This window comes from Narcine bancroftii, chromosome 12, assembly GCF_036971445.1.
Source record: "Narcine bancroftii isolate sNarBan1 chromosome 12, sNarBan1.hap1, whole genome shotgun sequence".
In the NCBI taxonomy this organism is placed as follows: Eukaryota; Metazoa; Chordata; class Chondrichthyes; order Torpediniformes; family Narcinidae; genus Narcine; species Narcine bancroftii.
This window is the reverse complement of record NC_091480.1, coordinates 12,755,043-12,781,229: the sequence shown is the minus strand read 5'-3', so window position 1 is coordinate 12,781,229 and position 26,187 is coordinate 12,755,043. Positions and strand designations below refer to the sequence as shown.

At 41.8% G+C, this 26,187-nt stretch overlaps 1 protein-coding gene across 4 annotated transcripts in view; it reads left to right on the top strand.

The window, feature by feature from the left end:
- The first annotated feature begins 12,657 nt into the window (after nucleotides 1–12,657).
- Nucleotides 12,658–26,187, top strand: part of LOC138746879 (neuronal-specific septin-3-like) — a 294,741-nt gene continuing 281,211 nt past the window's right edge. Inside the window, exon 1 of one of the 4 annotated variants that reach the window (XM_069905466.1) lies at nucleotides 12,658–12,822. In XM_069905466.1, coding sequence (XP_069761567.1) covers nucleotides 12,768–12,822 — 55 coding nt within the window. In that variant the 5' untranslated portion in view covers nucleotides 12,658–12,767. The remainder of the gene's footprint in view (nucleotides 12,823–26,187) is intronic. The other 3 variants (XM_069905465.1, XM_069905464.1, XM_069905463.1) reach the window with 3 other exon arrangements.

Here is a 26,187-nt window from a genome sequence, read left to right as displayed (position 1 = left end):
ATGCAAGTGTTAGGGACACAGAAAGAAAGAAGAGCTGAATTGAGGCACCCATCTCCCACAAGGTACGGAGAAAACTCACCCTGGGAAATTCAAACTTTAAACAGTAATCCAAAGTAACATTGAAGTTGAGTGAAGTAACTCCGATTATGGTTTGCCCTAATTAGCCTGATTGCTGTCACATTGACCCCTGTTATCCGGCACTTATGGGGATTTGTAGATGACGGATAAGTGGATTTTCCGGTCGCTCGAGATTGCGTGGTGCATGCATTGGAGAAGTGCGGCAATTTTAAGCTTCCGTTTTTTTTTAACCTATTTCTTCGGGGTAACAGGGGTTTTACTATATATCCTTTCTTGGGGAAGGAGACAAAAACTGTGCATGGTATTCCAGGTGTGGCCTCAACAACACACCGTGCAACTGCAGCAAAACCTGCCTCTTCTTAAACTTTTTCAAATGAAGATCAAAATGTTGTTTACCCTCTCAACCACTTGTTGAACCTTCCTGCTAGCCTTTTGTAATCCTTTACTGGAATACTACGATCCCTCTGAGCTGCTCCCATTTCCAGTCTCTTTTGCATTGATGTAATTACCTTTTGATTCAAAGGCAACACTGTAAAACCAAGTGAAGATTCTGAAGTGATGGAGATAATTCTGTAACCCCTGCTCCTGTCGCCATCATTTCTTTAAAACAAACCCTCGGCGATTAGCACATTTTAAACACAAGCCAATTGAGAAATGCCATGACCTCGCCAAGTGTACAAAATCCAGCAGTTGATTTTCTTCTGCAACTTGGTGTTGGCACAATCATTTCAGTAGATGGCAGTCTGCACCAAGTAACAGTAGCCCTCCCATGCTCTCTACATTGGCTCCTGAGTTGGAGAAACTCTAAGAGAGAAAAAAAAATCCTCCCCTTAGCTTTAAATCCTCAATCCTGAAATGTCTCATAATTCTAGACTTGCCTGTCAGGGAAGGAAGCATCTCAGTATCTATCATGTCGACCTCTCAGTAACTATCCTGTCAATCTCTCATAGAATTTTATGTTTTACTTGAATTACCTCTCATTCTTCCAAATGTCATCGTCCCTATAGCTGATCAGAACTGTATGCAGTGCTCCAAGTGTGGTCTAACTGTTGTTTTATCAGCAGAAATGCGACGTTCCAGCTCTTAATGGTGTTGAGACCCAGAGTAAGGCTATTGGTGGGAAAATGGTCAATGCTGAGTTCACAATATCAGCAAGAGTTTTCAGTTATTGGAGGCTTCAGTGGCGTGATTCATTGAACGTGGAGGCCGTCAGAGTTGGACGAGAGGGATGAGGAGAATCTGTCTGCTTTCCCGAAGCAAGGAAAGGGATTGAGACAAATGTGCAAGGAATGGAACAGTGGCAGGGCATCCACTTTGCTGAGGAAACGAAGGATGTGTCAGAAGCCCTTGTGGGGAAGGCAGTGCATTTATCCAGTTCCATTGGAAAATTTCTATTGCATCTGCTTCCAACAGCCTTTCAAGCAATGCATATCAAATAATTATGTGTAAAGTAAAAGATTATCTTCACTCTTCCAAACCAATTTAAATCTGCAGTACCTAGTATTTATTTAAAATATTTAATAATTTTGAATACCTCTACTAAATATCCCCTTAATGAATTCACTCCAACAGAACAATCCCATAATGTTCCTTCTCCAATAAAGTAAACATGATGATTTTGAATCCCCCCCCCATGTTAAAGCCTTTGGAAATGATTCATTACTGAATGCTGTTACATATATTTATGGGAGTATTGATTCATCTGTAAATCAAAATGAATAGTTTCCACTTTCAGAGAAGTCTCAACAAAATCTGCACGAGTAGCTAATGCCAGGCATTGGAAGGACCTGTAATCTGATTTTTGGCATATTTCTGTTTTCATGAGTTTATACAGCACAGGTTGAATGTTGAAAAGAGAACTTTAAATCTTGGACAATTCATTCAGATGCCACTGTTGCAGGCAATTGGGTGTTGCAAGAAATTGGGTGCTTCAGATAATTATCTCACCATTCCTCCCTGCATTACAATGCATGACTTTATGTTATTTTTTTAAACCATCAAGATTTCTTTGAAAATGTGAATGTTTTACCCATTGGGAAGCCAAGAGCAAGTCCTGATGCAAAGCAGTAGTAAAATGAGCAGATCTTAAATCCGAATGATTAAATATCCTTGTTTAGTTTCCCACTAATCGATGAGCTGTTCTATGGAGTGAAATAATCTACTCATTTCATATCATGCTTACCTTGGGTCATATAATTGTAATACAGTAAAATCCTCAGTATCCAGCACCCATGGGCATATGTTTAGAACCTGTCAGTCTGGGTTTTTGTTTTTGGTTGAAGTTGTGGAGGGCTCAAATAAATGAGAGGTGGAGGACTGTCAGGAATTAGGTGCTTGTACCTACAATAAAATCTGGAACCTAGGGGTTTACGTTGCCCAACTAATGCTCCAGCATTAAGAAGAATCCGTTTAAAAGACGACAAAAAAAGTGGTGCGAAAGGGAAAATAATTTTGGGGGAAAAAAATCCATTTACTAATCCTTAATTATGTAAAGTTCACTTTCATCAGGTAGTTCCCATAAGTTACAAAATTTAAATTAGAATCCTGGTTACTGCTGCGGTAACAGTGTTGTGCTAATCGTGCCACCATTATAATTTACACCCCTCCCTCAAGTTCACAGATAAAACCTTATAAATGCTGTATACTTAATACTAATAAAGATATAGACTCTTACCAGCCAGGGAGATGGAGACACTTTGGGAGAGTCGCCCAAGTGGGGAGCAGCCTCGGCTGCCATTTTATTCAAACACAATTTTATTGAAACTTTATTCAATCCGCTGCTATGGGCAGGGCACAAGCGGGGCACTCTGCTGGCTGAATGTTTGCTCCCATCTTCAAGTGGCTGTTTGTTGCTTTGGAGAACATTTACTTTTACAATTTTTAAACTTTTATTCAGTGTTATATTTATTTTAATTTCATTTTTGAAATTTATTTCCTTTTTGCCAATTGCTTGATTTGCCGGTTGCTTGAATTTTGGATACCGGGGATTTTGCGGTGTTTGTAATGCATCATAACTTGCCTGCATCCAGCATAACACTTGTGTGATCGTCATCTCAGGAACCAAAGATAGAACCTGCTCTCCTCCATTTAATAGAAACCATGCATCAATAACATGGGTGTTCCAACCTGAAAAGTGAGGATGTTCTTCTGAGGCAGAGATTATTCATAACAAAGTTCAATAATTAGACTGATAGAATGGGTCAATCTATGGCAAATTATATTTAGAGGGATCCATTCTCCAATCTTTTCTGGCCAATTTCCATTGAAGTGAAATCCAGCAGGTAGAATAACTTGTTTTGAGTGATCCATGCAGGAATGATTTTAGTGATTGTTGACTGGAGTCCGGCCTATTCCTGTCCTGGAGCCTCTGGATAGTGTGCCCACGCAAACACTTGACCGGTAGAACCCATCTGGTCAAGAAGGCATTGTTCATCAAAATTGTAAATTGAAGGTAAATTTTACCATCAAAATTCACTTTATCATCCCATATCTCCTTTTTACCAAATTCCACTTCATCCAATACTGTTTCTACGCTGACTTCCAATCTCCCACTCATCCTGACCTTGACTTGGATTTTGCGCCTTTATAATTCATAGGATTGTATGTGGATAAAAATGTTGATGATTAAGAAGTGCAGAAAATTATAAAGCACACAAGCCACAAAATAATTAACAACAAAACAGAAAATATAAACTATAAAGTAAAATTGTGTGTGGAATAGTCTAGTGGTTATGTTACCGTGATTTATTAAACTAAGGATCCAGGCATACGGTTCAAATCCCGCTGCAGTAGCCAAGGGACTTTAACTATTAATTAAAATACTGGAACAAGTGTTTGTTGATCCTAGAGGTCGCAAATATCCTTTTGGAAAGGTAATATGGGGCTCTTACCCATTGGGATATGTATGATTCCAAATCGAATCATTGTTCTCTGAAATGAACAGAGATGTTAATAAAAATCAGCTTTGCCAAGCAACACCCATATCATATGAATATTTTAAAAATCATTAAATCCAATTGCTGTAAAATATTCTTAAAATTTCTTTCCCCGAAATTCAAATTGCAAAATGAGATGGTTATTTCCTTTTGAGAATGCACTGGGTACATCAATGTGAGCATGTAACTTTGTCCCAGGATTAGAGTGGGAAAAGCTTAACTGCAGTGAGTCCCCACAAGAAATGATGCCCTGCAGTAAAAGCAATCACAACACTAGAAAATGGAATGGGAATTAGATTAGTTCAAATCCCAAGCTGCTTCAGTGGAGCATAATTAAACAGTATTTGACACCAAATATTTGAAAGGTATTTAAGCCCCAAGTTAAATAATTACTAAATGCAGCAAAGGTGAATCAAATTGCACTGATTCGCTGGAGGTGCGTGGAAATTATATACTTTCTTTTACTTTACACTGAAGTTTAGATGCGCAAGCTGCAGAAGTTCAAGGATGTTTCTTCCTTTGTAATTGAGAGATACAGCTGGTTCCTACGCATGTTCCTCAGATGTTGACACTCAGTAATAATTTTGGGAAACCATCAAGGGGAAGGGTAGGGTCACAATATCAAAACACAGTGTCCTTTGTTTAAAGAATGACATGACATCTTAAGCACAGCTGGAAATGATGTTTTTTTTTTCTCTCTCTCTCTGATATGGCCTCTGTTCCACTTTACGCATTGCTAAAGGCATTGCAAAATCATCTGGAATGAGTGAGTACTTGAACTTCATGAAAAAGAGAACTCCCAATCACCTTGTATAGATATCAGCCAAACAGGAAAATGTAGATCGTCTTCTACTTATTATCTGCATATGTTTTCTGAATGCTTTTAAAAAAAATTGTTTAACAAGACGTTCAATGCCGTTGCAGTTTAAAATGATCAAACCTTTGCTTGAAGGCATTCTATTACAAAGGAAGATTCTGAGAATGCATGAAAATTAAGATTTCCTCCCAGGATAATGTGGAGCCACTGGGTGGCTTCTGTCCTCACTTTTTCAGGTGCACTTTCCAAACGATAATAAAATAATTGTCATGGGGGTGTCAGTTGGTCAGTGGAAGGGATGTCATGTGACCATAAGCAGGAAGAATGCACCGAGAGGCCCCTTGGAAACGTGCGCTGCAGGAGCACCACCAGATCGGGTTAGATCAGAATGTTGGAGCAGTTGACAGATTTGCAGCTGCTTGCAGTGAACCTGTCGAACTGTTGCTTCAGAAACACATAGCCAGCCGAACTGTGCTCCCAGGGGATAATGAAGAAGCCCAGCTTCCTCATGGCCCTTTTGATCCCTATAACACATGGGGTTTTCTCATTAGGCTACTTGTCTATTGCAGACTTCCTTTGGCATCTTGCCTCCAGTTCCCTGAGCTGCACCCCGCTTATAATGGCAGATGGTTCTGGCAAAGAGCGTATCGATACAAGGTGGGCTATACCTGGCAGATGTCCACTTTCTGATAATTTGCAATCAATGTCTTTTAGAGCAGAAATTTAATTTTGGTCCTGAATGTTTAATTGTTTGGGCAAGTACAGTAAAACCTCTGGCAACTGGCAGCCTCAAGCAACCGGCAAAAAAAATGAGGTAAATAAATAGATAAATACGAAGAAAATAATAGGTTAAAATAAAGTTTAAAATGTAAAAGTAAATGTTCTCCAAAGTAACACGTACGCTTTTGGTGAAGATGGAGCAAATATTCAGCCAGTGGAGGGCCTTGTTTGAATAAAGTTGCGTGAATCAGTAATGGCGTCACCCTGGATGAAGAGCTGGTTGATGCCGCTCGCCGTTGGGGTGACTCTCTTAAAGTGTCTCCTTATCCCTGCTTAGTAAGAGTTGCCCCAGTCAGAGGCTTTATCTGTAAACATTAGGGGGGAGGTTATTTTTCATGCAGCTCAGAGGAGGGGGAAGAACCTGCAGATGCAGCGACGGTTAAATGTTTTCAAAGAATGTGTCTCAAAATGAAATAAAATGATTTATGGCTTATATATTCATGTAAATAAAGTTTGTTCAGTGTAATTACAGTATTTTTTTCTTTTGTCTTTTATACAATTTATTCTTAATGTAGGTGTATTAGTTAGGCATTGGAGGAGTAAGTTTCAAGCAACCGGAAAATCCACTTATCTGGTATCTACCAATCCCAATAGGTGATGGATACCAGGGGCTTTAATCTACTGCTCATTAGTTGTTCTCGCCTTGTGCATTCAGCCCCTGAAGACAAGTGCTCAGAAAACCAGAACCAAGCATTCTTTGGTGCCCTTTCAGCTGCAGAGAATTCCTCTCAACCCCCCCCCACCCCCCAAATGAGCCTTGCAGAGAGCGGAGTAGATTCACAACATTGAGTGCTATATCCTGCACATATCTTTGATGCCATGGTTTCTAAGTCCACTCATTCACTCCGATCGTCCACAGGGCTCATCTCTCCTGTGCCAGATCCCCATAGCTCTTCATTCCCCAATCTCTCATAACATTATCCGCTGCCTCTCAAATGCTCTCAATGATCTGATGCCTCCATTCCCACTTGGGCCGAGAATTCCAGAGATTCACCCCCCTCCTCAGTGGGGGGGAGGGGGGAGGTAAATTCACATACATCTCCATTTTAAATGACTGCCCCTTGATTTGGAACCACATCCCCTTGTTTGATACTATCCCACGAGTGGAAACAAAATGACTAATGTTAAGGAAAATGGACACTTTCATGAAGCCTTTGCTAGGCTGCGGTGCTTTGCTAAGTCAAGAATCAAGTAATTTGGTGCAGCGGTGGTCATTGGGTTGGCGCCACCCAGTGCGGTAACCCATGGTGTCACACCTTCCCCCCCCTCCCCTCCTCCCCCAACCCCATGGACCTCCTCCAATACCAAACCATCCAGGATCCTTCGTAATGTTTTTTGTACTCGTAAATCACAAATACTAATGACCACAATCTTGTAGCTAAAACACCAGAAAATTTGACAAAAATGCCAAGAGCCCAATGAAAACAACAGCGCGTATGTTTATAGTTACTGCTTTTGTCAAAACCACGTGATTCAAAGCCTCATTGAAATTGGGTAACAACAGCTCTGACTCGAGCACATTAGAAGGTTCCAAGGTCAATTCGCATGGAGTTTTAGCCTTGTACGTATATGTAAGTTGGGCTTACAGAAAATGTTTTTGTTGTTATCACTACAGGGATATTTTTATAAAACATAAAAATTTTTGGCTGAAACACAGCACAAAAATTTTATAGACACTCATTTTGGTGTCACCCGATGTGGTCTACACCTTCCTAGTGATACCAATGATTTGGTGTCTAAGCAATCTCAGACCAAACCTGTCAAGCCTAATTCCTTACTAACTCTGTTCAAGAGATACAGCATGAAAAGAGACCCTTTGGCCCACTGAGTCCACACCCACTTACACTAATCCTACATTATCCTTTTGAGGAAGGGAAGCATTGGAGATGACCCTTCAGGATGGTGACCACGACAGTGGACTGGGTTTGGGGGGGGGGGGGGTTTCCAATGGCTGATGGATGCACATAGGCTGTGGGCTGCTGGAGAACCAGGTATTGGGCCCAGGATTCAAGAGGGTGCTGAGGGCAAGAAGGCCTCCCCAAGGCCCTTGGGCCCTGAAGGTTTCCTGATCATACCGGAGGTTGGAATCTGGAGCTCGGTCGGCCGATGGATCAGACAGAGGTCAGTGCAGCTGCAGGAGCGCTGGAGGCGAATCCACGGACGCTAGGGGTCTTTCTTTTGCTTCTCTTTCTCCTATAGTTAGGGGCAGCAGGCAATGCTCTTGGCGAATCTTTGTTGGCCTTGCAGACAAAGGTTAAAGTACATCATGTACAATGACATTTTTGTGCATTACATGATAATAAAATGAACCTTGAATGAATCTTTGATTCTTCCTGTCTTTAATTCTCCCCCATTTCATCAACTTCGATCTGGACTCTACCAATCAAAGCAGAGACAATTTATGGTGGCCAATTAACCTAGATATCCACACCTTCTCACTTGATCACAGGAAGAGTCCGCACAGACATCACACAAGGTCAGAATTAAACCCAGGTGGTCACATGCCAAATACATGGAGGGTTAACGTTGCGATGAGTTTCTGGAAAACCATCACTACACTGAAGTAGATCCATGAAGGCAATTGTTCTTTTGGTAAATGCATTGAGTGTTACTCATTCAGCACCGACCGGTGTGGGCTTGTTGATGGTGTTCAGACCTGCTTTTGTGTGTATGAGCCACTGTGATAACTGGATATCCACAAATCAATTTTACAGCAGAGTTGTCAAGTAAAAGATGCACAGAGATTAGCATCACCCGGGCATAAGCCACAGTCTTTGGGCATTGGTGCATAACATACGTTAAAGAGCAAAGGTTGTGTTGCATCAAGTGCTGTGCACAATATAAACTCTGATTGCATTTAGCCAATCCATTTTACTTCACAAATTCATCCATAACAAACATGAAATTTCTGGATCAAGGGATTTTGCTAATAATTACAACAGTTGTTGGACCGACATGAGGTTAAATAATGAATTTTTTTGGATAATTTGAGTGACATCATTCCAGTGGTTTTTTTTCCTCTCTGCAAGATGATGTGTTAGGACGTGAAATTTTGCTTTTTTTTTTAAAGTACAGGATTGCTAATCCAGCCAGATAGACAAAGATTACCACTGTTTATGCACAAATTACAAGCATGCCCCTGGATATTTTATTTCTGACTTGTATTGTTTTGAACTAATATAAAGTTTTCTAAGTAAACTTTGATTTATATTGAGGAACAAGTACAATATCTTTTGATAAACTGCAGAAGTTAAGCAAAAACACTAGAGCAGTGGTTCTCAACCTTTTTCTTTCCACTCCCATACCACTAAGTATTCCCTGTGCCATCGGTGCTCTGAGATTAGTAAAGGGATTGCTTAAGGTGGTATGTGGATGGAAAGAAAAAGTTTGAAAACCACTGTTTTAATCGTACCTCATTGACTCATTATGTGCACAGTTTCAGATCTCCAAAGGAAATGGGCCAATGACCATTTTTCTCAAGCCAAATATTTCAGTAACAGAGCACTTGTGGTGTAGGGATTGCTTTAGGTCAGTGGTTCCCAACCTTTTACTTTCCACTCACATACCATTTTTAAGTATTCCCTATGCCATAAGTGCTCTGTGATTGCTTAAGGTGGTATGTAAGTAGGAAGGGAAGGTTGAGAATCACTGCTCTAGACCCAATTATTACTGAAATATTTTGCTTGAGAAAACTTGTCATTGGCCTATTTCCTTTGAGGTTGTGAAACCGTGCACATTAGGTACGATTAAAACAGTGGTTTTCAACCTTTTTCTTTCCACCCACAAACCACCTTAAGCAATCCCTTACTCATCACAGAACATTTATGGCATAGAGAATACTTAAAGTGGTATGTGAGTGGAAAGTAAAAGGTTGGGAACCACTGCTTTAGGTGGTATGTGAGTGGAAAGAAAAAGGTTTGCTTTTAGCTACTTTAAGTTGAGTCTGTACTCTATCAGAATTTTCCATTTTACACGTTCTGCAGCGTTCCCTAAGCAAGATAGTTAACCAAACCTCACCTTTAAGGGATCCCAAGCAACATAAAAGATGACTTGATTCCTACTTCTTGCATGAGTATTGTGGTTTCTTCCAATAACCGGGTCAAAGCTGCATTTTTCCCTAACCCTACAACGCCGTTGAGAAAGACAGTGGCAGCAGGTGTATGGAAGCTCCTTCACTTTCAGTCTACGCCTCACACACCATTCACCATCTTGGGCTTGGATAGGGTGGACTGACAGCAGCTTTTTCCTGGGACGACAATAGCCAATACCAGAGGACATCTGTTTAAGGTAAGTGGAGGAAAGTTTAGGAAAGACGTCAAGGGTACAGAGAACCTGGAATGTATTATTGAGGGTGGAGGTGGAGTCTGGTACAATAGGAACATTCAAAAGACTTTTAGATAGGTACATAGATGTAAAAACATAAATAGAGGGTTAATGTAGGAAAAATTAGATTGTTGTGGAATTAAAACACGAAAGTCTGCCAACACTGGGGTTGAAATAAAAACACAATGCTGGAGAAACTCAGCACAGTGTCCTGTTCAGAGATGCTCCTCGTCTTACGATGGGGTGGAAAAATCATGTAGATGAAGAGTACAGTACCAAACCAACCAAACATCATAGCCTATAGCCAACCTTAAACATCCTCAGAACACTTACCAGCTGGGTAAATTTATCTAAAACCCAACAGTCACAACAGCACCACCATGCGGCGAATTGTGAAACTACAGCACCAAATGACTACAGGTATTTTCATTCGAACATGGATTGGCTATTGTTACCATTGAAAAATCGTAAATTGAACCATCGTAAGTAGATGAGCATCTATACTAGAAGTAGAAAAGATAAAGATGCATAATCAAGCCTGAAACATTGGTTATCTTTCCTACTACATAAAGTTCACTGTTTGACCCACTGAGTTCTCCAGCATTGTATTTTCACATGGGTTTAAGTCAGCATAACACGGTGGGTTGTCAGGCCTGTCCTGTGCTGTATTTCAGTGGGAGTGGGTGTCATTCTGCCTTGGCCATTGAAAGAAATGAGACAAAAGCATGACGACTACTGCACGTGTTTGGTGCCAGCTGCCCAGGGTTAAAATTCTGTTGTTTGGAGATGAAGACATTTGGCATAAAACTCAGGAATAAGTAGGAAATATTGGGAGCGGGGCGACTTCTCTCCCCCATGAAAACAGAACAGCCAATGCACTTCAAACTGGCTAATCAGCATGTGATGGAGACAAACCAGATGAAGAATTAATGAAAGGCCGAATGAACACTTGGGCGAAGCTTGCGTTGGCTGAATTGTCATATGTGCTACAAATCAAGATGAACTAAAGTCCATTATTTTTAGTTGACCACAAAACAACATCGACTTTGCTATTAATGAGGGCCCACCTACCATATTTACCAGTAAATGACTGTCTTTGTACTATGTATTCTAGAACCATGATGTTATGTTCCAAAATGATCCTCTGTGTATTCTTGATCAATTCAATAGCACATGCCAATAAAGTCACTTAGGCATGTGGATGCAAGAAAACTAGAGGGCATTGGGTGTGAGGAAGGGAAGGTCTGGATCGGTGGTTCTCAACCTTTTTCTTTCCACTCACATACCACTTTAAGTAATCCCTATGCCATCGATGCTCTGTGATTAGTAAGGGATTGCTTAAGGTGGTGTGTGGGTGGAAAGAAAAGGTTTGAAAACCACTGTTTTAATCGTACTTAATGTCCACGGTTTCACAACCTCAAAGGAAATGGGCCAATGACAAGTTTTCTCGAGCAAAATATTTCACTAACAATTGGGTCTAGAGCAGTGATTCTCAACCTACCCTTCCCACTCACATCCCACCTTAAGCAATCCCTTACTAATCACTGAGCACTTATGGCAGAGGGATTACTTAAAGTGAGATGTGAGTGGAAAGAAAAAGGTTGAGAACCACTGGATTGCTGAGTAGGTTTATCTAGATTGCACAGGGCCGAAGGGGTTGTAATGTTCTATATTAAACACTACAGCACAGAAAAAGACCCTTTGGCCTATCTAGTCATTGCCAAATTATTATCCTGTCTCGTCCCACTGACCTGGACCACAGTCATCCATTTCTCTCCCATGCCTGTATAGTATTTCTGAAGTATCAAAAACAAGAGGGCAACGATTTAAGGTGACAGAGTTTTAAAATAGGGATCTGAGTTGTGAGTTGTTTTCCCACTGTTATCTGGAATACACTGCCAGAGGAAGTGGTGGAATCAGATGCCATCACTATGTTTAAGATGCATTTTGATGGACATTTAAATTGGTAGGCTACAGAAGGATACGGTCCTAATGCACGTAAATGGGATCAGTGTAGAGAGGTTAGAAAAACAGCATGCACATGATGGATTGAAGGATCTGTTTCTGGGTCATATAATCTATGATCCACAAAATGATGAACTGATTTATTTTGCAATTACGCTGTGACAGTAACTTCAAACCTTATCTATTTTTATTCTGCTCTCCCTCTATCCAAAGAATTCATGAATCAAGGATTCTTCTTGTAAAAAAATAAGTTTTAAACATCTTTGATCTATGATGGAGACACTTTTTCCCAGCCTAATTTTAGCATTAATAGTGTGTGGATGAGTGTTTAGTTTCATAAGAACTCCCGGCTCTATGATCTGAAGCAGAGTTTATTACATTTTACTATGCAATGTCAACTGTTCAGTGCTGAGATCTGCTCTGTTTTATTTAAAGTTGGAGATCCCACGTCCTTGTGTCACTGTCTCTTCCTCCCCCCCTCCCCCCCTTTCCCCTCCCCTCTCCCCCCCTCTCCCCCCCTCTCTCCCCCTCTCTTCCCCCCCTCCCTCTCTGTCTCCTATGGTTAGAGGTAGATGAAAATGATCCAGCCAATCTGCTAATGGGGCAGGGCTCTAACCCATCTGTGTAGGGAGGGCCAGACCATTTGCTTTGGATTTTTTTTACACTGGGAGCTGTGCTTTACATGCAGCTGAAATCATTTGGCATGTGTGGAGTCTTCGGAGAGATTCGGGCACTTCTGCTCTGCTTCCAGAGAGAGAGTGAGAGAAGGAGATCCTAAACAGTCACTTCAGCGGTTTGGTAACTTTCAGTTCACATTTTTTTCTGGAACTTCATCTGATATCAACTTTTTCTTTGGGATAAAGCTCAGGATGGCGGAGCTGTCGGTCAATGATCACTTGGAGGGAATCCTGTCTGATTTTGAAGGTCTGTAGCACTGATTTGGAACTTTGTGTATTTACATGGTCACTTAATGCCAGGCTTTTCAAAACAAGTTTATTTAAATGCCACTTAAATATCTCTATGAAAGCAACATGTTGTAAGTGATTTTTTGTGTTCAACAATTTTGCTCTAATAACTGAAATGCATTCATCTGGTAATATGAAGGAAACTTGATTATTTATTTGTGAGGCACTTTCTAATCAAAGTCAATTGGTTTATCTTTGCCCTGGAGTGTGCTGGAATGTTTTCACTGGGAGATGTGAATAAATGTGAGCAGGTAGAGAGATGTAATTTGATGCTGGTCTCAACAGCTCAAGCGATACCGCAAGCAAATTGGTGTGGGTGCATCCCCTTCCTGCTCTCCACTTGCGAGGGTACACGGCTGCAGTCAACGACTCCTGCTAACCAGATGAAATGAAATGCCATTTGTGTTTTTTTTTGGGGGGGGGGGTGGTTTCTAACACGTCTCCAGCCTTCAGCTGTGAGGTTGGCTCGAATATTAAGAGAGGTTCACATTAGAAATGGAGGACTGTGGATCACTGTTCTCTGTCTCTTTGATCCAGGAAGGGTTCTGAGAAAATTACAGACTTTCAAAGAAAGGGAGCTCTATTATAGCCATGACCACAAACATGGTAAACTCTCCTTCAAGGTATTTATTGTCGTAGACCCTTCAGCAATAATGCTAGAACATTCCTGTCCAATCCACTAGCAGCATGTAGTTCGAGACACAGGTGGATCCCTCTTGGACGTTCTGAATAAGGCCATTGAGTCTTTGATCTTGTATTTGTCTCTTAATCCAAAGTCCAAGTTATTTTTCATTTTGTGCCTGGTTCAATGTGAGATAAATGTGCAATTCCCTAGGCCCCATTTCTGGTGCTGATATGAGATTCTGTGTGAATTTTCTGCTCCCTTAACCATAATAATTCACCTGGTCAGTGGACATTAAAATTTGCCTCCTGGGCACATTCCCCAGTTTACAGTTCAGATCAATCTGCATTATCTTTCAGACAGTTCAAAATGTTTCCTGTTCCAATCAACCCAGGACAAATAAATTGTGAATTAGGCAGAATGTGTTTATGTTCAGCAAATCACTGAACTATTGGCAGAAGTTCTTTATCCAGCAAAACTTGAAGCTATTAGAGTTTGTAACACTTCCACGTCTGGGCTACCTGAATATGCTAAAACTTCTGTAATCTTGCATCCAATTGTTTGGAAATCCCAATGATTCAGTATCTGGTTTGCTCTTCAGAATGCGAGACAAGGGTCCAGAGTGCAAGCAGTCTGGATTGTGGCTGGGCCCCGGTGTCTGGACTATGGGCCAGCTGCCTGGCTGGTGATTGGGTGTGGAATGTGCGTGGGTTTGGGGTTGCAATCGGGTTCAGGTTTGGAAGGGTTCTGACTGGGCTCGCTGGGGTGGGGGGAGGAAATGGTCATGTTCAAGTAGTCAGAGATTTACAGCACAGAATGAGATCCTTTGGCCAAACTTGTACATGCTGATCTAGTCCCATTTAATTGTGTTCGGCCCATATCCCGCTAGACCTTTCCTATCCGTGAACCTAATTGTTGCTTGAACATCACAATTGACCCCATTTCTACCATTTCTTTTTGTCGTTTGTCCCATTTACACACCACCCTCTGCATGTAAAAGTGCCCTCTCAATACTAAATACCTTCCAGAATTCCCTAAGTTGCACAGTTTGTTTACATTTCTTTATTTTTTTTTAATGTGTATGTTGAGTGCAATATTTTTTGACACTTTCAATAAGTGGCAATTCTGCCTCGCCTGCAGGAAAAAAGAATCTCAGGGTTATACATGTATGTACTCTAATAAACCTGAACTTTGAGTACAACTGATCTACAGGCATAACGAGTTCTGCTAAAGATCAGCTACCTGAATCCACAAGAGTCCATGTGAAAGCTAAGTTATACAATTATTCATTTATAGAGTCACTACAGTGGCAGGGCTGGGAGGGCAAGGCAATCTTCTCTGTGGGCCAATGCCATCTTACAATGAGAACAATCTATTCTCTTCTATTCCCCAATTCCACGTTGCTCTCCTCCAGGTATTTATCCATTCCCTTTTGAAATTGATACTTGAAGTAAGTCCCACCAACTTTTTTGTGAATTCCAGATTCTGTGTGCAAATGTTTAGAAGAATGTTGCAGCACCGAAATAGGCCATTCAGCCCACCTATTCCTGCTGGAATAACATTCCATCCTGATTCCCTCCCCTTTTATTGCTCTTGGCAATGGAAATTTTGTTTTCCCCCCACCCCCACATCCAATTCTGAACCAATATAATTTAACTCTGCCATCATCCTACAAAGGTAACACTTTTGGAGATAAAAGTGTTTGCAATTTTTTTTCTTCTTTTAATAGCTATAGAATTTAGGATTGCTATGGCATGGAGAGAGACCATTGGTCCATCAGGTCTTTGCAGAATCTTTGTAGATGTTTCCCTTAATTCCTATTTCTCTGCTCTTCTCTAATACCCTTATATCCTGCATGAGCAGTGTTGCGGTTAACGCAATGGGTACAGTGTCAACCACCCGGGTTTGAATCCAGTGCTGTCTACGAGGTGTTTGTACGTTTTCCACGTGTCCACGTACGTTTTCTCTGGTTTCTGCTCACCCTCCAAAAAAACCTTACGGGGGTTGTAGGTTAATTGGGCGGCACAGGCTCCTGGACCAGAAGGGTCTGCTAACGTGCTAAATGTTTTAATTTAATTATTTAATTTCCCTTGACTGCCTATCCAATCCCCTCTTCAAAGTCCAGACTGATTCTGCTTCCACCACAACAGGTTCTAAATTCCAGATCTGAAGTAACCTTTGCATTTTAAAAATGAGTTTCCAACATTTCTTCATTGAATAATTAGCCCAAATTTTAAAATCAGTGCATCTGGTGACAACTTCCCTCCGTTTATCTATTCCGAGAGATTGACCCTTTAACCGAATCTCCAGTCAACCTACTCTACACCATCGTATAGATGAAATCCCTCATCTGTGCACCATTTGAGTGAATCTTTTCTATCCCCTCTCTTGGACCTTCATATCCTTCCTAAAGTGCATTGAACAAATAAACTATTCACCACAAAAATACAATCTGAGAAGTTTTCTATGACAATCATTAGTTATTTGACAGACTTTTTTATGTTCTCTGGATTATTTAAGATTTCATTCTACTGAACTTTTTGTTAATATTGGAATTGGGGTGAAATATGAGCAGTTTGAATCCTTGCTCACTGCTGGCTGAATCATTTCTTTGTATTAAAGCCAGTAATGTCCAGAGGGATGTTGTGGAAGAAGATTCCGTTTGCTCCTTACACTTGCGACACTTGGAATCTCAGTGTAGTCACAAACTATTTCTGTGTGACTGAATGAGGTGAAACACAAAAGTCTGCAAATGCTGGGATTGTCGTAAAAACACAGAAATGTTGTAGGGTTCCTCCAGAACTTCTGTTTCTTGTTAAATCAGAGGAATTAATGCATTCTCAGTTTCCTAACAAAGAAAAGGCAATGTTTTCACCAAAATTATTTGTTTGCGACTTTAAACTGAAAGCTGTGGGCTTTCTCCCAAACAAAATGTGTACTGTCTTTATGAAGATAAACTGGCTGACGTACTGGTAAAAGCATTTCATTTGAGATCTAATTTCAGTGGATTGCAGTCTCTGAAACGCTGGGCTTTGTAAAGTGAGTGCTTCTCAGATGTAAGCTAAGAGCCGTTGACTAGCCCTGAGGTTTCAGCTGTATAACCAGATCGTTGTTGGAAGAGTTTCTCCACAGGTGCTGGAGACACTCAGCAGGCCATTTTGGGCCTGAGCCCTTCAATAGGAATGTGGATAAACAGGTAGATGCCTGAATAAGTAGCTAAGTTGGGGGGGGGGGGGGGGAGGGGGGAAAGAGAGGGAAGAAGGAGAGAAGGGAGAAAGGGGAAGGAGGAGGAGCGCAGACTAACAGGTGGATACAGGTGAGACAGTAATTTGGGCAGCGCAGTTAGTGCGGCGGTCATTGCAACGTTGTTACAGCACCAGCGATCGGGACCAGGGTTCAAATCCCATGCTGTCTCTACCCTTATCTTCATGGGTTTTCAACCGGAGCTCCAGTTTCCTCCCACCCTTCAAAGTGAGCTGGGGGTTTTCGGTCAATTGGGTGTAATTGGGCTGCGCAGTCTTCATGGGTTGGAGGTCGACGTTGATGCCGTCTGGTTGGACACTGCCGAAACTGTATGTAATCAGAATCTGGTTTTGGCATGAAAATGTCATGCAAGTTGGTGTTTTGTGGCAGCATCATGTGCAAACATTCCTATTATAACCATCTAACAACATTACTATTAATAAAAATAATAGGGCACAAAAAGTAAGGCAGTGTCTTTCGTTCATTGATTATTTGGGCATTTGCTGGCAGCAGGGAAGAAGCCGTCCTTGTGCTCCTGCACCATTTTCCTGATGGTTACAGAGCGAAGAGGGCATGGCTGGGTGGTAGGGATCAAGGCTGCTTTTTTTTAGAAGCCACCTCATGTCGATGTCCTCGATAGAGTGAAGTCTGGTGCTTGTGATGTCGAAGGCTGTAGACCTCTATTAAGTCTCCTCTCCTCATTGTACGCTCCAAAGATTGTCATAGGGTTTAATCTCAGGACCTTCTTGTTCAGAGGCAAGAATGCAAACAACTGAGCCAGTTATGTAGTATGAATTTGGGAGAAGGAAGTTGGTGAGTTTGGGTGCAGGGAGAAGGTATGTCGAGGGATATCAGGAGCTTCCAAACTTTTAGGATTTTTCCTCATTTCCGATTAGCTGGGTTCCAGCATGCCTCCCGAAGTGAGCGATCCACTTCCATTCCAATATCCTCTCTACCTGCAAAAGGTTAAAACTTATTACTTCCAGTGATCTGGCTGAGATTTATTGAAATATTAAGGACTGGCTATGATAGATAGGAAGACAGAACAAGGAAACATATCCTTAGAATTCAAGATGGCCAGATTAATGGAGTAGAAAAACTGCTTCACGTACAGGGAATGAAATCTGAAGTCCTTTCACCCCTCCACCCTGCCCTGAGACAAAGCAAATTAAAAGTGTCAAAGTTGTGGTTAGTAGGTTTATCAACAGTAAAGCACTGGGATTGCTGGAAATTTGAAATAGCAAGAAAACGCCAGAAATGCTCACGTGTTGACTGATCCTTGTTTCAGGTCATAATTGGATTCAGAAGACTGGTCTAGCAACTGAACCAGTCGCTTTCGTCTCTATGTCCACATGACCTGCCAAATAGTTCTGACGTGAGTGAAACACAAAAGTCTGCAGGCACTAAGATTTTGTTCAAAACACACAGATATGCTGAAGGAACCCAGCCGGACTCGCAGCGCACATAGTTCAAGGTAGAAGCAAAAAGTAGACAGGCATCTGAATTAAAAACTCGAGATTTAGGGGGAAGAATGAGAGGGGGAGGAGTCCAGATCAACAGCCAAAAGGTCTTAATTGGGTAAGAGGATTGGTGAGGATCAATTTAGACTCTGTGAAAGGAGAAAGAAGGAAAAGGGTAGAGAGAAAGAGAGCTGGGGGAAAAGTGACAGGGGAAGAAGATGGGGGAGACTTTATTGTAGTGGTTCTCAACCTTTTTCTTCCCACTCACTTACCACTTTAACTATTCCCTATGGCATCGGTGCTCTGTGATTAGTATGGGATTGCTTAAGGTGGTATGTGGGTGGAAAGAAAAAGTTTGACAATCACTGTTTTAGTCGTCCCTAATTGACTCATTATGTGGACGGTTTCATTATTCCACAGGAAATGGGCCATTGACAATTTTTCTCAAGCCAAATATTTCAGTAACAATTGGGTCTAGAGCAGTGATTCTCAACCTTCCCTTCCAACTCCCTTATTAATCAGAGCACCAATGACATAGGGATTACTTAAGGTGGTATGTGAGTGGAAAGAAAAGGGTTGAGAACCACTGATTTAATGGAAACCGGAGAAGTCGATGTTAAAGCCATCCAGTTGGAGGGTGAGCAGATGGAAGATGAGGTGTTGTTCCTCCAATTTGCCGGTGCTTTAAGTCTAGCAGTGCATGAAACCATGGGCAGAGATGTCTGCAAGGGAATGGGACAGGGAATAGTTCTGACTTGTCCTATTTCTGGAAAGCCTGGCCATTAAGAGTTTTGGAATGGTGGCAACTTGAGTATTGGTGGTAACTCAGACATGATCTAAGTTGGGGTTGTCACAAGGGGCTGAATTACCTGCTGTTATTCCCATCTGACAGCCCTACAAATTTCATGCTGTTTTAGTTCTCTGATACTTTTCAAGCCGATAAGGGAGGTGATAAGGTGATAAAGCTGACGCGCTTCACTGAAGCTTCCCTCGAGTGAGGCCCAAATGAAAACCGTCCATCAACCCCATATTAGACACAGCTCAGGCTGCAGGTTTTGAACTTTTTTTTTGAGCCAGATGTCAGTCACTTCATTTGCTCTTTCCCTGGGCTCCAGCTGGGAAGATTAAACGGGCTCCGGTGGTTTTGTGCTGGAAATTGTGCGAACGCCAGCATTTAAGGCCAATCTGAGTTTTTTTAAAAAAAACAGTTGGACTGGCTCTCTGCTTCTAATTAAATGAGGAGCAAATATCAACAGCATTTACACACCTGCCTGTTGTTTTAGTAAAGACTTATCATTATCCAAATGTTTGTATTTACAGGGCCTCTCTGTGTGACTCTGATAAGCTCCATTTGCCAGTCCAGAGGCTACATCTAGAGCGCAATAAATACTTTGGTAGCAGGAAAGAAATAGAAGTGCAGCTGGCCAAGAAACAACAGCCTGAGGTCAAAACCAGCAACTGAGAACCAGTGCGCTGCAATAGATTGCAATGTGCTGGTTAGCATAGCAGTTAATGCAATGCTGTTATGGCACCAGCAATCAGGACCGGGGTTTGAATCCGTGCTGTCTGAAAGGGGTTTGTCCATTCTCCCCGTGTCTTCGTGGGTTTCCTCCGGGGGCTCAGTTTCCTCCCACTGTTTGAAACGTACTGCGAGTTGTTGTTTAATTGGGTGGCCTGGGTTCACGGGCTGAAATGGCCTGTTATTGTGCTGCATGTCTAAATTATAAATTTTTAAAAATTAACAAGTCCTATTTAACTGGATTACTCGTGGTCCGTGTGTACACCCACCATTCGTGATCAACCCCTGAACAGAATATGGGATCATTGATTAGCCCTTTTTAAACTGCAGCCCCTGGGTGGCCCTCCTGTGACCCGGGTGCGATTACTGGGCCAAAGGTGCTGGAAGGACCTTTCAAATCGCAGGGGGATTGACTCGTTAAATCGCCAACCTGGTAATTTAAGGGGGATCCCGCCCCCGCGTTGATGTATCTCGCACTCACTTGAAGTACTGCCGGATGTTCAGAACCTGGCTGCTCGGTCACACACGCGCACAAGCGCTGACGTCACTGGAATAAACAGGTCGGGCAGTTTCCTGTTCAAATCGCCTCGGGGACCCGGTTGGATTCCGATGGGGTTGATCAGGTCAGACCCTTTCTAACTGCTGTGTATCTGGGGCGCTAACCGGCCAAAATGCCCGGTTAACCCCATTTTACATGGCAGCTTGAAAGGGCCACTGATGCATGGTTCTATGAAGCTCAGTGACTCTTGACGTCAGGATGTATACGTTCAATCATTGGTTGAATCTTTCTACCTTTCTCAATGATAATTTATCAAGAAAACCTTTGAAGTGTCCCAATCTTTATTTATTTTCAGCCCACAGTTTATTGGTGCAATGCATTTTATAGCATTGACCATGCAATCTTGCTCTCATGGGGTAAAATGAAAAACTCTTGGAGTTTACTTATGGGCAGGTCATTGAAAAGCTTGGCAGTGATGTGACTGTACAGCTCAGGATGAGAGGATGCCGTTACAGTGCTGGGAATCCAATCCCACACTGTTTGTAAGGAGTTTGTACACTCTCCCCATGTCTGCTTGGGTTTTCCCTGGGGTCTCTGGTTTCCTCCCACTGTTCAAAATGTATCTGGCGTTGTAGGTCAATTGGGTGGCATGGGCTAGTAGACTGAAAGGGCCTGTTACCATGCTTTATGTTTAAATTTCTTTAAAATATGAAATACTGTATAATCCAGCTGTGTAAATTGATTGGAAATCCGTATCCTCCCAGACAGACATTTAATCTAACTATTGTACAGACTCGTTGTAAAACATGGAACTCTCAAATTTGGATCCAAATGGATCATGGCTTCTGGGTTCATGATCCAGTTCTGCAGAAAGAAGCTGACGGCCCTAATTAAACTTTTCCTTGGATGCAAAGTTCATGGTGATGTAACAGACAAACGCCATTCTCCTCAAGCCCATTAGAATGGTTAACTGATCTCAAGGCAAATTTATATGAACAGAATCATTGACTTTTAATTCCGATCAATGCTCTGTGTGACCAATTATGTTACATTTCATTAGTGTCCTGGTTTCTGAAATTATCAGTTTGTTTCTGAGTAATGTACGCACAATTAAGTCACTAAACTTTCCCCAAGTTTTCCATGAATTGCTTTTGCCGCAATGATAATTGGTAATGTCAAAATTCATAAGAGCTATCATTCTTCTTAAACCACAGTCCATCCTATTGAATGGAATTGTTTACAGCACAGGTACTAGTTCTTCAGCTTACGGTGTTTTGCTGACCTATATGAACCTGCTCAAGAATCTAAAGCTTGCCGATCTCACACCCATAGCCTACTATCTTTCTTACATCCATGTGCCTGTCTTAAGAATCTTTTAAACGTTCCTAGTATATCAGTTTCCACCACCACACCTGACAAAGCATCCCAGACACCCACTACTCTCTGGACAAAAATTAAAACTTACCCTGAAGTCTCCCCTAAACTTTCCTCCCTTCACCTAATGCTTTGTTATTGGCTACCGTCGGCCCAGGAGAAAGGAGCTGGCTGTTCATTTATGATCTTGTCAACCTCTATTAAGTCGCCTCTCATCCCTCTTTGCTCCAAAGAGAAAAGCCCCAAGTCTATTAAACCTTGCCTTGTAAGACACGTCCTCCAAACGAGTTTTTACAAAAAAAAATCTGGGCAAATTGGAGAAGAATATTAATGCGATGCAATCAATGCTGACCTGGTTGACAGTCAGTTTGAAGATTGTGTCCTAAGGGAGATATTTTAAATTCTTTAGTAAGTAGCACAATGGTGATCTGACAGAACACAATTATTACTTAAGGAGGGTATTTAAATAATTGGGCATTTCTTGTCTTTCTTAGCAAACTCTTGCAAAAGCACAATTGCAGCTTTACAAATGGGCCAGCTGTGGAAACATTATTGAGATCTGAAAGTTTTATCGAATTAGAGTAACTGGTAATTGATGCCCTAAATTCAGTCAAATCTACCATAGTGTGTTGCCAAGTTCCTTTGGACTTGCTCTCTATTCATTGAGTGGGGTGGGGGTGGGGGGGGGGGGGCGGTGGTGGGCTAAAACCTTCTGGAATAAAGTTTTCAGTATGCCAAGCATCCACAGACCTTGAAAGGGCTGCACCTGTCACCATCAATATCAAAATGGGTGGGAAGTTTGTGTTTACATAATTGTACTGTTCAAATTTTAAACAGGTTTGGTCCAGTTGCAGAAGAATAGCAAGGGTTAGTTTTAAATAGAATAAATCCAGTTCAATTATGAAGCATTTTTCAAGTGAGAATCTGCCCATCATCTCTGTCAGCGACAGTTTTGCTTCGTGGTCTTCGACTTTTCAAGGCTGATTTGATGGATTCTTTTACCACTGGAGCAATTGCCTTTGTATCAGGGAATGCCACTTTTAAGACTGCAGTCTTTAAGCCCGAGGAAACATTTGCTGAATTTTCAGAAAATGAACTGTAATGATGCCTTTGAACAGTGAAGTTGATTGTTTGAGATGGCAGTGCTTGTTGACTATACTTCATTCAAAATGTTCACGGTGATAGGCCGCATTAGATTTGACTTCAGGTTTAAAAACTTATCCTTTTTTTTTGCACCATGGTTTTCATGGCATCCAGTTCAGATGTGGTCAAGCTCGGTGTCACTCGGCTACAAAGTTGGAGATTACAGGAAGGTTGTCACTCTTTATAAACGTGCAGCAAAACCACGATAATTAAAAATACTACTAGCTGGAACATTCAGTGTTTCACAGCAGCAGTTACATGTGTTGGAAGTGCTTGGAAAGTCGAGCTGTCATTACATAATACACAGTGTGGAAGGATGTGAACCCGAAACGTGGACTGTCCATTTCCTTCCACAGAAGCTGCCAGACCTGCTGAGATCACCCAGCAGGTTTTTTTTTCCCCACAGCATTGGAAAAGCACACCAACATGCTGGAGGAATTTGGCTGGTCTTTAGCATCTATAAAAAGCGAAGATATATTGCTGAGGTTTCGTGCCTGAGCCCTCTTCCTCCATCATTTTGGTGTCTTTTTACTCTCATCTCAATGTCTGCAGACTTTCACGAATTGTGTTGATCATTTATTTCCTGCTTTCAATTGAGGGTGTGATTCAAGACCACCTGCCCCATGTGCTTTTCAGAGCTTTGATGATCAGCACTTTGAGGGTTGATTGCCAGTTTGATGCTGTGACCTTTTTCCTTAACCTTGGTGGGGGGGGGGGGGGGAGGGGAAAGGTCAGGTATAGAGAGAACTACTCCGTGACTTCAAAGTGCCATGCGCTTACAGTCACAGTAACCTGGGTTTGAATCCACCACTGTCTGTAAGGACTTTGTGCGTTCTCCCTGTGTCTGTGTGGGTTTCCTCCAGGTGCTCCAACCTCCTCCCACCTTTCAAAATCATATGGGGATTGTAGGTCCGTTGGAGGTATTTGGGTAGCCCAGGCTCATGGGGTGGAAAGGCCAGTTACCAAGCTGTATACCTAAATTTTTAATTTATTTTAAAACACAGTGGTTGATTAATGGTGAGTTCATGCAGAACTGTTGAAGGTAGTTTGGAAATGGGAAGAGGGTAACCTGTCTAGATCCCTGTCTAACTGTTGAATTCCACAGCCTGAGGTCAACTGCACATCATAATGTTGTTTATTGTGATATAAATTGCATGATGTATATATGCATGGAAACAGTGATTTAAAACCATATCATTTGCATCACAAGTGCAAGCTGAAAATAAAATAAGAATTGACACATGGAATTTCAAAAGAGGGAATTTTTATTCTCAATCTTTTTTTTGTGCAAATTTCCATGAGCTAATTTTTTTTTTAGAGAAACAGCATGGTAACAAGCCATTTCAGCCCATGAGCCCGTGCCGCCCAATTACACCTACACTCCGGTAATTTCCAAACGTTGGGAGGAAACTGAGCCCCCGGGGGAAACCCACGCAGACCTGGGGAGAGCGTACAAACTTCTTGCAGACAGCATGGGATTCAAATCCCGGCACTCACTGCTACGCCAACCACGCTGCCCAAAATAAATTGAAGCCCAACGTGGAGCTCTAACCCATGACCCTGAGGTTAAGAGTCTCATGCTCTACCAATTCAGCCAGCTGAGCGGATACCTCCTTGCATTGCTTTCAGAAGCAAGTGCTCCCTATCATAACAAGTTAATCTGGCCAACATTTGGTAGGTAGATTCTAAGACAGCACTGCTCCATTGGACTCCTCCTGGACAGAGCAGATGCCCTTGGATAGGAACCAGAAGTCAGGTTGAGAAGATGAGAGTTCCTGCCCCGTTAAGAGTCGCCAATTTTTAAAGTCAGAGTTAGGGAATCAGACTATGATTCTAGTGCCATGGAAGCAGGCCCTTCAGACCATAATATTAACTATGTATGCTAATCTGATTTACTTATAAATCACCTTTACCTCGGCGATTCAATGTGCATTTTTAAATGTTGTGAGTCTCTGCCTCCTCTAACAATGCATTCCAGATTGTCAACCATCCTCTGGGTAAGAAAGATTTTTTTTTCTCAGATCTCTACTAGCCCTCTTTCTCCTGTGTCTTCTGGTTTGAGATTTCACTGATGTGGGGAGAAGTTCCTCACTATTCATGCACTGGCCTTCAGAATTCTCTCAGCTTCTATCAGCTCCTTCTCTGCCCCATCCTCAAAACTAACCCAGCCTCTCCATTGGAAGATTTCAACCATTTTAAAAAAAATCTACAAAGGATAGATTAAATTCCCATTTTTATGGTTCTAATCATCTGGTGTCCTGCTTAGTTGGTTTTGGACATCTCTTTAAAAATGTGTTTCATGCATGGTTACTGCCCGTCCCAACGGACAAGAGGAGAGGAGGGAAGAGACATTTGGAAAACCAACACACCTGGGACCAAGCCCACAAATTTCCTTTAGAGTCTAGACTGTTGACTGATAGCCTGGGAATTGCCATGTAGTTCAAGTGAGAAAGAATTTATTACAATGCAGCTGGTATCTCCGTTTATGAAAATGGTTATTTTTTTTTCACCTCGATGCACCAGGCGCTTATAGAAATTAGAAACCTTTTGCGGCTGAAGAGCATGCCGCTTCTATTGCATGGCAAACCATATTGAAAGAGGCAGGCCTTGAATTCATGAGGAGATTTGATTAAACTATTCTGATGACAATACAGTGAGAGCCCAAGCATCCTAATTGCCCAATGACATTTCAAATTGTGAAAAGGACTAAGAAGCCTTGACAGCTTTAAGTGTTGCAGGGGGAAATTACATGCCTGCATTTTCTTGTCTGTGAAAGGGGATGAAACCCTCTAGGCTTCTTGACATTGGGCCGAGGAATTTTGCTCAACAGATGCTCGTGTAGAATTATAAAGGTGAGTTAAAAAGGGAGCAAATAAAGAAGTATTTCTCTTCTGAAGTGTCATTTGAATAGAACCATAGAACAATACAGCACAGAAACAGGCCCTTTGGGCCTTCTAGCCTGTGCAGAACTAATTTTCTGCCTAGTCCCACTAACCTGCACCCAGTCCATAGCCCTCTAAACCCATGTACCTGTCCAAATTCTCCTTAAATGTTAAAAATGTGTGAAGAAGTATTCCCCCTAATATTCCCCATAAACTCTTTTCTCCTTTTACCCTTAACCCAGGAAATTACACCTGGAAATAAAGTCCTAACCTGTTTAATCTTTCCCTGTAACTCTGTTCCTGAAGTTCCGGCAACATCCTAGTATATCTTTTCTCCACTCTTTCAATCTTATTGATATATTTCTATAGTTAGGTGACCAAAACTGCTCACAATGCTCCAAATTTGGCCTCACCATTATCTTGTACAACTTGACCATAATATCTCAATTCCTACACTCAATACTTTGATTTATGAAGGCTAAAATGCCAAAAGCCTTCTTTGCAACCCTATTCACCTGTAATGCCACTTTTATGGGATAATGTATGTGTATTCCCAGGTCCCTCTATTTGACCACACTCCTC